General features: G+C 31.6%; 1 protein-coding gene across 5 annotated transcripts in view; it reads right to left on the reverse strand.

Annotated features, from left to right (window-relative positions):
- LOC111055351 overlaps window positions 1-14,194 on the reverse strand; it is a 110,051-nt gene that overhangs the window by 7,326 nt on the left and 88,531 nt on the right. For 3 of the 5 annotated variants that reach the window (XM_039434536.1, XM_039434557.1, XM_039434549.1), the window contains exons 18-24: window positions 13,516-13,704; window positions 12,265-12,402; window positions 7,496-7,561; window positions 5,571-5,674; window positions 4,854-4,938; window positions 2,883-3,014; window positions 2,427-2,609 (exon numbers count right to left, since the gene is read on the reverse strand). In XM_039434536.1, the coding sequence (XP_039290470.1) occupies window positions 2,427-2,609; window positions 2,883-3,014; window positions 4,854-4,938; window positions 5,571-5,674; window positions 7,496-7,561; window positions 12,265-12,402; window positions 13,516-13,704 (897 nt within the window). The remainder of the gene's footprint in view (window positions 1-2,426; window positions 2,610-2,882; window positions 3,015-4,853; window positions 4,939-5,570; window positions 5,675-7,495; window positions 7,562-12,264; window positions 12,403-13,515; window positions 13,705-14,194) is intronic. The other 2 variants (XM_039434563.1, XM_039434543.1) reach the window with 1 other exon arrangement.

Genomic DNA, 14,194 nt, shown 5'->3' on the forward strand with positions numbered 1-14,194 from the left:
AAATAGGCCTATAACCATCCTCGGTTAATAAAGAATCTCTATGCAAAATTTCTAATCAATCAGTCCAGTAGTTCAGACGTGATGATGCGTCAAACATAATTTTCCTACATAATTTCACTTACATGTATGAGCCACCTCTTTCCATTATTATAGTAAAGATGATGGATATATGGATGATTTATCAGCATCTTTGAATGAGAATAACTTTTGAACGGTTTGGGAAATCGGTGCGGTTTCACCATTCATTTTCTCTTGAAATTCTGTATTTTTTGTAAGTTTATTATTTTTTATTTATTCTGTAAGTTTTCTGTCTTCTAACTTTCTCATATGACTACCTTCCAATTTAAAAAAATTAAGTTGAATTCAAAATGGCGGAACAAAATTTTGATGCGACAGAAAATCAGTTATTTTTATTCGAATAGGATCCCCAATCATACCTATCATCTAATGTCCCTTTTAAAAGAAATGTTTAGCTGCTTCTATACAACAACTGGAAGCATGACAAATTTAAAACTTGACGTAATGAAATTTTGAACAACTGAAAATAGGCATATAACCATCCTCGGTTAATTAAAAATCTATATGCAAAATTTCAAATTAATCAGTTGAGTAGTTCAGACGTGATGATGCGTCAAACATAATTCCCTATTCCTTACGTGTATAAGCCAGTTCTTTCCTTTATAGTATATATAATATTGAAGAAGACATAATACTTGAAAACCTCACATAATCATATTGATTTTTTTCAATACATCAATAAATTTTAGTATCGATTAGATCCTCCTCAATTTGAATCAGGCAGCCTTTTGTTTTCCCAATTCCAAACAAAATACCTAAAATATTCGTTTCACTGCGAATTTGTGTCTGATAGTACATTATAACTGAAGAATATGAATTATTACTTATTTTATTGTGATCTATTCATGTTTTTCATATGAAATTCAATATAGGCCTACAGCATGAAGAGACTATGTCCATTTCATTTGTACTGGTGGCAAACTTTTACATTAAAAATAATTATTTGATAAAATCGCAGTTCAATTGTAATGAAAACAAATTCCTTCAAAAAATAATTGATAATAATACGTTTCGAGGGAAGAAACTTAGAACAAAAAAATTGGGAAGAAACGGGATTTGAACCGAGGAAACATCGCTCCGAAAGCGAGCGTTCTACCGTTACGCTACACGCCTCCGTTCGAAAATATTTGTCTTGTAACAGCATTATAAAACCTCCTCATAAAAAACCCACTTCTGAGCTACAACAATGACAATGTAGCCTATGACATAAATGGAACTTCATGTACGGTAGCATGAATGAAGTTTGAACATTAATTCTGAAAAATCTAGACGGAAAATTGAAATTTGGGCTTCAAGGTGCACGAGATTGATATTTTTAGAATCTATGTGCAAAATCTGGAGATCTAAATCATTCCCGTTTTTCCGGTATGCAATCCACAAGTTGACATGTTTTGATGCGAACAAACGAACACATGAACAAACACAACCCTACTCTCTCTTATTATATAGAAGATTCTCCATTCTCCATTACATCTTAAAATTCGAAAAATCATACTAAATGAGAAACAGGAAAGATAAAAGGCAATTAAGGCAGGTGAAGTGGCAGCTTAGTTGATAGCTTGTTAATAACAATAGAGAATCAAACTTAGTCATGATTTTTTTTGTGTAGTTGAGAAGTTGATATTGTGGTAATTATTCATATTGAATGAAAAAGACTAAGAAATTGTCAAAAATTATTGTAAATACTTCGAATACTCTTTGTGTAGAAAAACAGTGGTTTTTTGACAATTTCTTAGTCTTTTTCATTCAATTAGTCATGATTCTAAAAATCAGAGGATAGACATAGAAACATTTGAATGATAGAGATGAAGGATAGTAGGTCTATGAGTAAATGAAAAATGAGTAATCAGCGTCAAAGTTTTTTAAACTGTTCCAAGAATTCACTGAGAATAATTGTTAATAGGTATTGAAAATATTCTCTTCCATCAAGAAACACAATTTATTTACTCCAAACTATTGCAATTCAGACATTTGAAAAATAGTTGAATATTTTTCTGTAGATTGTGAATCAAATGCTTGATATTTTTTTTCAATATTGAAAAAAACTACTGAGGTGAAATAAAAGCGATATTGTCAGTTCCACATAATTTGATTAATTTAATTACAAGCTACAATATCGCTTTTATTTTACCTTGATATGGAGAAATTCCACAATATCTCTGTTCGTAATGTAAAACAAAAAAGAGTTACGGCACGGCTGACAATAGTTTCTTTGGTTTATATGAGGGATTATCATAATATCAGTAATCTCTTTTCCACTGAATTTCACGGTGTTTGCCAAGGATAAAGCAATTATGAACAAAGTGAAGAAGCATCAATATTCCAAAATTGAATAGATGGTAGTATACCTTCAAAAAGAAGAGGATTGCCATTACGAAAGTAAACAAGGGCAGGGAACGTTTTGATGGAGTATCGTTTCGCCAGTTGAGGGTCTTGGATCTTCACCATATGTATTCCAAATACGTCCAGCTCGTCATCAATCTTCTCCAAATCTTCAAGGATGGTGTCACATATATTGCAGGATAGTTTGTCTGCAATATCAAACACATACAGGTACAATAATTTCAATGCTCATAATTGTAGTCTGAACACGAGGGAGGAGAGTTGATCAACTTAGCTTTAACAAACAGAAAATTAATTTGTCCAGAGAAATAGATTAAGCTGAAATTGTCACATAATATAGCAAAATGAAAAATCCAGAGATTCGTCAGTCATAGATCCTTAAATAGATTTTGAAACAGTTAAGTAACTTTGTTGATTTAATTGTTGGTATTTGAAAACGAAATGGTAGAAATGAAACTCACAAAAGTAGACTGCAAGATACTGTGTCTCTTCAACCATTGTTTCCAACATTGCTCTGGTAATCAGTTCTATCCGGTCTTCAGTGCGCTGAGTTATAAGCCATTGTAGAACTTCTTCCTCCTCTGCCAAATCACCTACAGAATTTCAAAATTGATCGTTTTACAAGAAAAGAAGAAAATTCACACTGAATAATTGTAGTTATTGTTTGAAAAGCATTTATACCAATTCCAATTTCTACGTGATCTGCATGTAGAGTGGACACAACATCCATCTATAAAAAATGTTCGGTAAGCGGGTACCAGAATTCAAGGTTTCACATATCAAGTCATTTGTCACCATCATCTTGTGTTGCTAGAATACTTTGTTATGAATTTTGGAAATGTCAATGCTTCAATGTTTTAAAAATTTCAATTCATTTTAGAGTACAATTTTCCTATTATATAAGGTCCGCCGCAAAGTAGACCCACGCTTATCCACGAAAAGCAACCCACGCCGTGGGATGTTTTGTAAACCATTGCTATAGAATTATTCATAATCAATCAGCTGACAAGTGGATTATTCATTGCATGTATTATTATCATTACACAGATGTCTGGAGAAGCCTGGCAATGGTTTACAAAACATCTCACTGCTTTTCGTGGATTAGCGTGGGTCCACTTTGCGGCGGGCCTTAGGCTGAATTAAAAAACATCATGTCAAATTGAACTCAACAAAAACAATACTAAACAAAATTGTAAGTTTTTAAAGAAATGAGAATTTCTTACTAAATTTATGTGACAAAGCCAGGGGTTTATGTGACAAACCCCCCCACCACAGTAGTGTATAGTATCAGTGCCAGTGGTCATTCTAATGCTGCCGACCTTTTTTGACCTTTTACGGACCGACACTTCCCAAAATGTGATTCTAAGTCCCCCTCCAAGAATTTTAAGAACACAGTATGCGTCCAAACCTCCCTCCCTCTGTGGGCACTCTTGACAAAGCATTTGTATAACCCTCAATTTCATTATTTCGAAGTTACAAGTGTGTGTATGTAAATATACACCATTATTGTACTAGTGGTTCTGTGAACAGTAGACCTCGCGCAGTTATAACCCGCAGCCTCCTCTTATACTGTCCATCAGAGTAAATCCTGTCTGTATGTCGTGTCGGCGAGATATCGGTGTGAAAACGGCTGATGGCTGTTGGGGTTGGTGTATCGAAAATGCTTACATCAAAAGCTAATCTCCTTCAAGACATACTGGCAACAGGACAGCCCAAGTTCAAAGCAGAGAAAGTTCGAGAGACAATACTATTTTATTTTAGTTATTAATTTCATGCGTTATTGCACGCAATCAATAGTTCATTCATGTATTTATTTATTCACAATTGAGACAACTGGTTTCCCCAAATATGTCTCCTTAACAATAAAAATTGTACAGATACAAATGAAAAAATAAAATAATCATAAAAATAATACGAACTTATGCAATAATAAATAATACAAACAACAAAAATACCACCTAACTTAAAAATGAAAAATACAAAGATTTCAAATACTTATGAAAAAAGTAAAAATAAAACAAATTGAAAGTTCAAGATTCCAAAACTTATAAAAATTAAAGATTATAATAACAAATAATAAACAAAAATTTCATCAATAAAATAAATAACATTATTTTATAACTGAACGACGTCCCAAACCATATGCACATCTACACTGATACACCAACTATTTATTTAATCAGTTCATGCTTACACAAGATTCAATTATCATAATAAAACGCTTTCCGTAATTTAGCGCGAGAAAACTAGAAGACATCTAGGCGCCCAGACAAGCTGTTATAAGTTCTTTGCATATTTTTTTACGTTCTTGGAAAATAATTTTTTAAACACACCCTGATAATTAATAGCATCAAATAGAATAAGTAATGGTAACAGTATGATATATATTCCAACGTAGGAATATTATATTAAAATTGAATTATTCTACCAACCTTCAAACACATTTGGAATTTGATTTTCAAAATATACGAGGGATGGAAAATCTGAAACACCGAAGTTCTCAGCTATTTGGAAGTCCTGGAACAGAAAGATAATTTTCACAAAAACAAAGTATACATGTTCCACTGAAAAAGTTCTCTTCTGTGCTCTTCAGAGCTAGCCACAAAGAGTGTTATTGAATACATTTTATAATATAAGAATATTGTATTAAAATAAATCATAGTATGATGGTGGAAAATATAATTATTGACCAAGTTTAGTGGTAATTTATTGCATTTCATTTTTTTTTATTGACCAATAAAGGCTACATGAATCAAGGAAATTATTGAAAATAGGACAACAAGCACAACCTAGAATATTTAATTTCCTGAATCTTAATAAAAAACATTATAAAGTTTTCCAAGAATTGTAATTATTGCAATGTGCAACGAAGCCTCTTCTTACAATATGCTAAATATAATAATATGTTTGTATATTATAATATAATATTATAATTATAATATGTTATTGCATCTCATTTCTTGATTTCAACTTAAGTCTCAATTCATCGATAATTTGAAAAAAATGAGTTTAGCTTTTGAAAAACTTCATTTGAATTTTTTCTTTTCATAAAAATTTCACACTTTAATAAAACTATAGTCGTGTTATAACTGTATTCCTTACTTATAAAGACTTAATATTTACCGTAGCTGAGAATATGTTTACTATACCTGAGTCTTTATGAATGTGATACCATGTCGGTCACAATCATCGTCAATATTCTCCAGTTCTTCTAAGATTTCTTTACATTGCTGACAGTCATCAGCGGGCTTATCTGCAATTCCACAATAGAATAATAATCATTAATAAATGTCACATTACAATATTATTGATATTATGATAATTATAGGGCAGCTATTATAATTCAAAGTAGGCTATCCAATGATTAGAAACAGTCAACTATTTGATGAAGTTCTGTTCATTCGCGAATTGAGGATTGGCAGTTGGAATTTTGAATTTATGATGAATACTGAAGGAAGTGAGAATATTGATTCAATTTGAATCATTCCAAAGAAGTCGGTAAAAGTGATCAAACTACTGGCTGATGGAACTAGGAAACTATGAATAGTAATCTAATGATAGGTTTACCATAGTACTCTAACATTAACTGATTTTTCAATAATAAAAGATATTTTAATAGTACCCCTCAAATTTCGTCTCATAAATTCACGTAATTCATAGGAACCTCACGAATTGGCATACAGCTACTTACTTAAGCTGTAGAGGAATTGAAGCTCCAATGAATGCTCGATAAATCAAATCGTATCAACATTATTTTATCAACTACATCTACATTTCATTCATCGTCTACTACAACTACTACATTATACTATAGTAGCTTATTCACACTTGAAGAAGTATAATGTTTATTATATTGAGAGTAGGCTATAATAAATGAAAAACATTACAAAAAGGACTAAGTTCACATCTGAAGAAGTGATATATGAAGAATATAATATTTGAAGAAGTAATATACTCGTATGGAAAAGTAAGTTTACTTCTGAAGAAGTACCATTGCATGTGTCTACTGCAGACACCCTCAAAACGATGATCGGAAGTATTCAATAACATAAGAAATTTGCAATTTGGGATGGAGAAGCTGACAAACACCAAAATATCTAAACAAATATATATATCCTCATACAGATGTACCTATTTTATTATATTACATTAATGATAAAACAATGGTCTAGATAATTCAACATTCTGAGAAATATTATACTGAAAAATTAAATATTATATTGTGTTGGCAGTGACTAAAGGACCGTAGGATTATACTGTAATGTCTAGCTACTCATTCAACTAACTGTTATAAAAACACGTTGAAATTGTTTCATCTCTTATAGGACTACAAGTACACTTATAGTAAGTGTAAAAGTACATATGAGTTACTAAAACAATTCTACTGAAAATTGAATGAATAATTTGTCTGTCATGTTTTCAAATAGTGACTAGTAGAGTGAACAACATTTTCAAAATCACAATATTATTTCTAAAAAGTAGAAGAGATTAATTTTTCAACTTTGGTTTCCATCACGAGCTGAATAGTCTATACCAATTAGCATGAAATGAGTAACAAATAGCAGTTTATTGAATGAAAATCTAACTCAATGATTATAATGGTACTTGTATTTAGTAGAAATACTAGACGAGATATGTACCGGTAATAAACGAGATTTCGTTGTCGAAGTGTGTGTATTCATTGTCTTTTATTTTTGTTGAATAGGCGTTCATTTCAAGTTGGAAGGGAAAAAGGGAAATTTCGAATAGCAGAGTTCAATTTGCGTGGATTAAAGAATAGCCGCGTAGTTGGCCGAATAATGTAGAACTCTTTGTAAAAAAATTATGATGAGTATAGTTTTGTCACACATACAGTACACAAAGTGTAAGTACAAAAATATTATTCGATTATTTATTTTATTATTGCTTTATCAAGTGATAACAACTTATTAGGAAAGGATAAATATCTATAAACAGTTACAATTTATTATTGCATGTTACTTGTGGCATTATGATGATTTGTGCAGCTGCCGACATAATACAATATCCACTCATGGAAAAGTGCACCCAGAGACTCCATGCGTACATTACTCACAGTCATTGTTTTCGAAGAGTGATTCATTACCATTTGATGAATGATCAACTATAGATATATTTAAACCTGCAAGTTGTAATAGTTGGTACTTGCAGATTATACGTGTATAACTTATTGAGTATCTGTGTGTTTCAAGGTTTATATTTTGTACTTGACCTTAAACTATTTTTGTAAATTCATAAGTTGTTAAAGTAATGAAAACTTAGATTAAGTAGTTACCCTATATTAAAAATAAATTTTTCATGAATTCTGACTCTGAATTCATTATTAGTTGAAATAGAGGAAATTCGGCAAACGTTTTTAGACACAAGATTAATCCTAATGAGTTCTTGATTTTCTTGAGGATGGGAGTGGATAGCTCTTTAAAGAGTAGAGATGAGTTCAGGAATCACCAAAATATCTACAGAAATATGAGTAAACATAGTACACAAATTACAGTGATTGTATTCCAATGGTATCCAAGTTGTATTTCAAATATATTATTCAGAGACTAGCAATTTGAAAATTGAAACTTTATATATATATATATATATATATATATATATATATATATTATATATATATATATATATATATATGCATAATCTTGAGAAGCTCATAAACAATTGAATATAACTTATAAAAAGATTTTCGCTCATTCGCTTGGGTGAACTGTAATCTTTTGTGTTATAAATTGTATTTACAATTATAAATATAAAAATATTATGTATAATATAATACTGTAGCTAAATCCCAGGGTTCACAATAATCCGTAGAATGAAAGAAAAAAAGAGTGAGAATGCTCATCGGAACCAACTAGGAAAAAAATATGAATGATAAATGTTCCAAATAATTCATGGAACATTCAAACTCTCTAACAAATGATCTCTTCCAAAACGTTAGAAATGAACTGACAGTTTAGAATAAATATCAGTGACAATATACTACTAACACAAGTAACATATTCACATATAAGTCTAATGTTTTAATGTATTATTTGTGATGTGCTGTTATTAATAATTTAAATTTATTTGCTCTAATCACTGAGTTACTCATGACAGTCATCAGACTAGTCATGAGAAAATCATGAAATTATTTTAAACCTAATTTTGATTATCATTAATGTATGCCGAGATTTTAGAATACTTTATTAGAAAATTGCGGTTTAAATTATCAAGACGGTTATTATAATTACAAGATTATTGGGAGAGGCTCATCACTTATTATTGATGGATATGACTTTATTATTGAGTTATATTACTTATTATTGATTATTGTGACTGCCTCACTTGTAATTTGGTAGAGTAAAAAGTAGATTTTTGACTAGAGGGTGTGATAAATGATTCTATTCCTAAACGTTCTGAAAAATATACCCGTATGAGAAATATTTTGCAAATGCAAATGAATTAAAAGGTAATAATTTATTAGCCTACCTTAAATGAAGCAGTGTAAATTGATATATTCTACATTTGAGATTTATTCAACTTCCATGCAGTTTAAAAGGTTTTTTAAAGTAGGAAAATTGCATTTAATAACACATGTTATGTGTTACTTTGAAAGGAAGGAGAAGCGAACATCACAATTCAATTTTTATAATTTTCTTGTCCATGCTGTCGAGCGTGGTAGTGTATAATGAATTACCTCAAAAATCTTGAGTTAAAAACGCATAAAAATGTTATGAAGAAAAAAAAATCAAAATATACTCAAATAGAAATTTTGCTAAAATGGGTCAGACGAATAGCATACTTTATAAGAATCAAAGATGACATGAATTAATTATTAAAAAACATTAAAACGTTGATTAAAAAACACCTGAATAGTGGAACTAAAAAATGAAAGTCATTTGAATTCTTTGATTCGAAAAATAGAAAAATGGATGGGATATGTAATACATACGGTATTATAAAGTGAGAGTGATAAGAGAATTTATGAGTATCTAAAATGATAAACTCATTCAACTTAATTATTAATGTATGGTGACTATTCGATTAACATGAATGGGGAACTTGCCTACATGAGAAAATCTATTAATTTATACAATGCAATTGGAACAGCAATTAAATCGTCATTCAATTGTTGTAAATATAGGTACACTGAGTTACACATTTTCAAAATAAGTAAGTACCTAGTAGATGGAAATGAAATCAATGGAGTGGGATTGAAATGTTATGTTGCCCTACTCTAATAAAATACTAGAAGATGAAGACATGTCGAAACAAAATTTAAGAAGACCGGCAGTATGAAATAAAAAATAATTATACAAAAATAATTCAACCCTAAATCAGCAGAGAAGAAAAAATAAACAACAAAGAATTGAAGACACAAAAACCTAACCATTTATATTTTTTTATAGATTATATTTATTTGTCAATGTTGATTTTCATGACGAAATACTTGTTAAAAATCTATTCATAAATTTAAGATTTATGCATTCAAAAGTTTAAGTGAAACTGTGAAAGTTGCTGAATATACATTTATTTTTTCAATGGAATCCTTGATACCGTTAATAGTCCAGTCACTATATACATTGGTGCTTGCAATTTATATTGTTGTTCTAATTGTTTAATATATTATTTGGATACATCATGAGAGATGTCCAGAACCAATTTCTTCATGCAAAATTTCCTTGTGCTAGATACAGAGTGGCCCAAAAACCTCGTATTTTCTGTACATTCTCCAAATTTCAGCTATTTCTGCCAAATCCAGAAATCGGACAGAAAAATTTGATCTCGCCTTTTTTCAGATTATAAAATTCTGAATAAAATGAGATCATTCGGAGCTCTCTGTCTCTAATGGGTAATGAGATATGATTTTCAAAAATGAGTAGAATTTAAAGAAAAAACAATTCTGATGAATTTTAGTTTTTCATCAACAATATCTTCCGATTGTTACCATTTAGATGTATAATTCAAAATCCATCTGGGCGTATTTTTGTGCTCTTCAATCTGAAAACAGGTAGAGCGCTCTATTTCATATATATTTCCAGGTACACCTGACAACAATGCTCCTTGTATTGTGGAAAACACCTTATTTTCAGCTTCAACCATAGTCAGCAACTACATTGCTCTCACATTGATATTTTGCACAATGATAAGAGTTCATGAGATTATGATCTTTGAGAATCACCCATTAGATACACTTCATTTCAGTATTTCCTAGTAGGAGGCGCGCGTAAGGAAACCTCAAGGATCAAAATTTCAAACACTTATAACTTTCGACACAATGCTCAGATTTCATCGTACTATACTTCATTCTCCTTGGCTCGTCAAGGCGGTCCAAAATCATGCATCATAAGTCAAATTTGATTAAAAAATGGAAAATTTATTGTTTAGTGTACTTAAGCACTTATTCCAATACACAAAAAATGGCCAATTTCTATATCCAAAGCTGCATATCTTGTGAAATACTTCTGATAAAATTTCTAAATCCAGTGAGAATGTAAAACTTTCTCTTTTCTTCCCACTCCGATAAATAATACTCTCGATTCCAATACCATTCGAAAGTTACAGAAGATTTTAAAAATGGCGATTTCAGTTTTTACATTTTTTTCGTGATTCTAATGTTAATCAAGAGTCTCTAAAACGAGTACAATACATGATAGAAGCTTGCGATTGGTCACAAATGGAAGAGAATTTCATGCTCTATAAGCTGAGTTGCCTTAAATCCACCTTGCATCACTGTTTATTATTGAAAAACTGTTGAGACTGTGAAAATGAGAAAAATATAGCAAATTTCTTGATTTTTTGAAACAAAAAAATTTACCTCACATGAAAGTGGAAACTCTGTTCTTCAAATCAAGAACAAGTACCATTTTTAATTATTTCGGGTCACCCAGATACATAGCTTTGAATATAGAAATTGACCATTTTTTGTGTATGGAAATATGGACAAAAATACACTCAAGGAGAAATTTCCTATTTTTTTATCAAATTTTGGTTATGATACATGATTTTGAATCGCCTTGACAAGCCGAGAAGAATGAAGTATAGTACGTTGAAATCTGAGCATTGTGTGAAAAGTTATAAGTGTTTGAAATTTGGTCCTTGAGGTGTCCTTATGCGCGCCTCTCCACTAGGAAATACTGAAATGAAGTGCATATAACGGGTGATTCTCAAAGATCATAATCTCATGAACTCTTATCATTGTGCGAAATATTAATGTGAGGGTAATGTAGTTGGTGGTGATGGTTGAAGCTGAAAATAAGGTGTTTTTCACAATACAAGGAGCATTTTTGTCAGGTGTACCTGGAAATATATATGAGATAGAGCACTCTACCTGTTCTCGGATTGTAGAGCAAAAAAATACGCACAGAGGGATTTTGAATTATACATCTATATGGTAACAATCGGAATATATTGTTGATCAAAAACTAAAATTTATCAGAATTGATTTTTTCAACTCAGTACCCATTGGAGATAGAGAGTTCCGAATGATCTCATTTTATTCAGAATTTTATAATCTGAAAAAAGGCTAGAGAAAATTTTTCTGTCCGGTTAGGCCTACTGGATTTGGCGGAAATAGCTGTAAATTGGAAAATGAACAGAAAATACGAGGTTTTTGGGCCACTCTTTATCTAGCATGAAGAAATTGGTTCTGGACATCTCTCATGTATCCAAATAATATATTAAAAATTTAGAACTACAATATATATTGCAAGCACACCCCCTTTTATATGTCTATATTGACTGGACTATAACAGCAGTTTTTATAGAAAGTATCTCCGAATTGATAGAAAATAACATTGACTTGGAGACTATAACTAAAACAATATCATCATAATTCCAACTTACAAAAGTAGATGGCGAGTGATTCTGAATGTTGTATAGCTTTGAGTAGTGCTTCTCCTTCAAACTCCTCAATAACTTCTCCAGAAGGATCTTTTTGAGTGAGAAGCCAGTTGAGTATTTCTGCCTCATCGTACAAATCTCCTGTCGATTTAAATAATGGAATAAATAACACAAAATGAAAAGAGTAATTACACAATAAAAATTAAATTGCTACTGCATTCACAGAATTAATTTGGATTAGGCTATACAGAAGAATTTCCACTCAAATTCGGAATCCAGTTTCTTGAAATTCAAACTAGTAGTTCTGAAAACAGTAGACCTCGTGCAGTTAAAAACTACAGCCTCCTCTAATACTGCCCATCAGAGTGAATTTATGTCCTGCGCTGACGTGTTGGCGAGATATCGGTGTATAAATAACTAATGGCTGTTTGGATTGTTGTATCGACAATAATTTGTTCTGAACTATGCTTCTATCATCAAAAGCTTACCGAGTTGAAAACAGAGGAAAGTTGGGAGAAAATAATATGCTTATTCGAGTTATCAATTGCATGCCTCACTGCTTGCAATTAATAATCCACTCGACAGCTGATTTATGATGAATAATTCTATGGTCTGATTTTTACGGTAATATTAGCGTTCGAAGGAGACTCCTCTTCCTTTTGTATTATCCTTAAAATATTAAATCATAAAAAGATCTTTCATAAAACACTTGATATTATAGGGGCTGAAAGAATAATAATATTCAATCCTCTGTTACACGCGGCTGATCTTGAGTTTTGATTTTCTCAACTGATGAAAGTATCCCTTCATTTATATCATTATTTCATCCATCCAAGACGAGTATATTATTCATCTGCACCAAAATTAAGGAAAATGATTTTTTTCGTGTGGACTGTGGATAAGTAAGCGCGTGTAACTGAGGGTCAATAGCATTGTTTATTGACGAATAATCACAGCTAGAAAAATATTAACAACTAGCAGGTAACCCGTGCTCCGCAAGGATCTAACTAAGAGCTTATTCAAACTGAAAACTTGACGTAATGAAATCTTGGCGAATTGAAAATATTCCTATAACCATCCTCTGCGAATTCAGAATCTTTAGGCAAAATTTCAAGTTAATCAGTCCAGTAGTTCAGACGTGATGATGAGTCATTCGTAAATTTCCTATTCCTCCTATCATGTACGTGTATAAGCCAGTTATTTCATTTATTATAATAGGCTATAGATTATGAAACTGAGTTCTAAAAGTTTTACCAGCATAAATAACAGGCTCTTTGGATGTCATCTTGAAGAAGAGAATGGCGGGCAGTGCGAAAACACCCAGCTCCTTGGCGAGTTTCTTGTCGTCGATCTTGACAAAGTCGATGCCAGCTCCATCCGCCTCGTCGTCTATGTGCTCTATCTCTGCCAGAACGCGGCTGCACTGCTTGCAGTCGTCACTGTCTGCCACAACAACACTATTCTCAACAAACTATTCCAGCAATACAATATATTACAACAAACAATATTTAGACAAGAAATACAGAGTGCGCGAGGAAACGAGAAATTTTGAATGTTATAGTTGGCAGCACTCTAAAAATTAGCAGAAGTTGCTTGACATTTTGCTCAATTAATGTGAAGAAATTGCCATTTATTAGTAATTATGGATGATTGGAATGTGTGAGACGTGCAAAACTTTGGTTGAAAACCATAAATACCATATTATACCGCCATAAAAGTCCTGAAGAAAAACATTGAAAATTAAATTACTGCTATCACCCAAAATTTGCTATTAACTGTCATACCACAGTTCCCACAACAGGCTGAAAACGCCGAATGGGCCTTCTGTAGGATGGTACCCTCCTACAGCTTTAGTCGGGTCCGGAAACTGGAAAGCGTTTCTGAAACTGATGTATGATATTTAGCGGAGTTGGCTATTCAAGTGGGTCACCCG

This window comes from Nilaparvata lugens, chromosome 1 (genome assembly GCF_014356525.2).
Source record: "Nilaparvata lugens isolate BPH chromosome 1, ASM1435652v1, whole genome shotgun sequence".
Taxonomy (NCBI): Eukaryota; Metazoa; Arthropoda; class Insecta; order Hemiptera; family Delphacidae; genus Nilaparvata; species Nilaparvata lugens.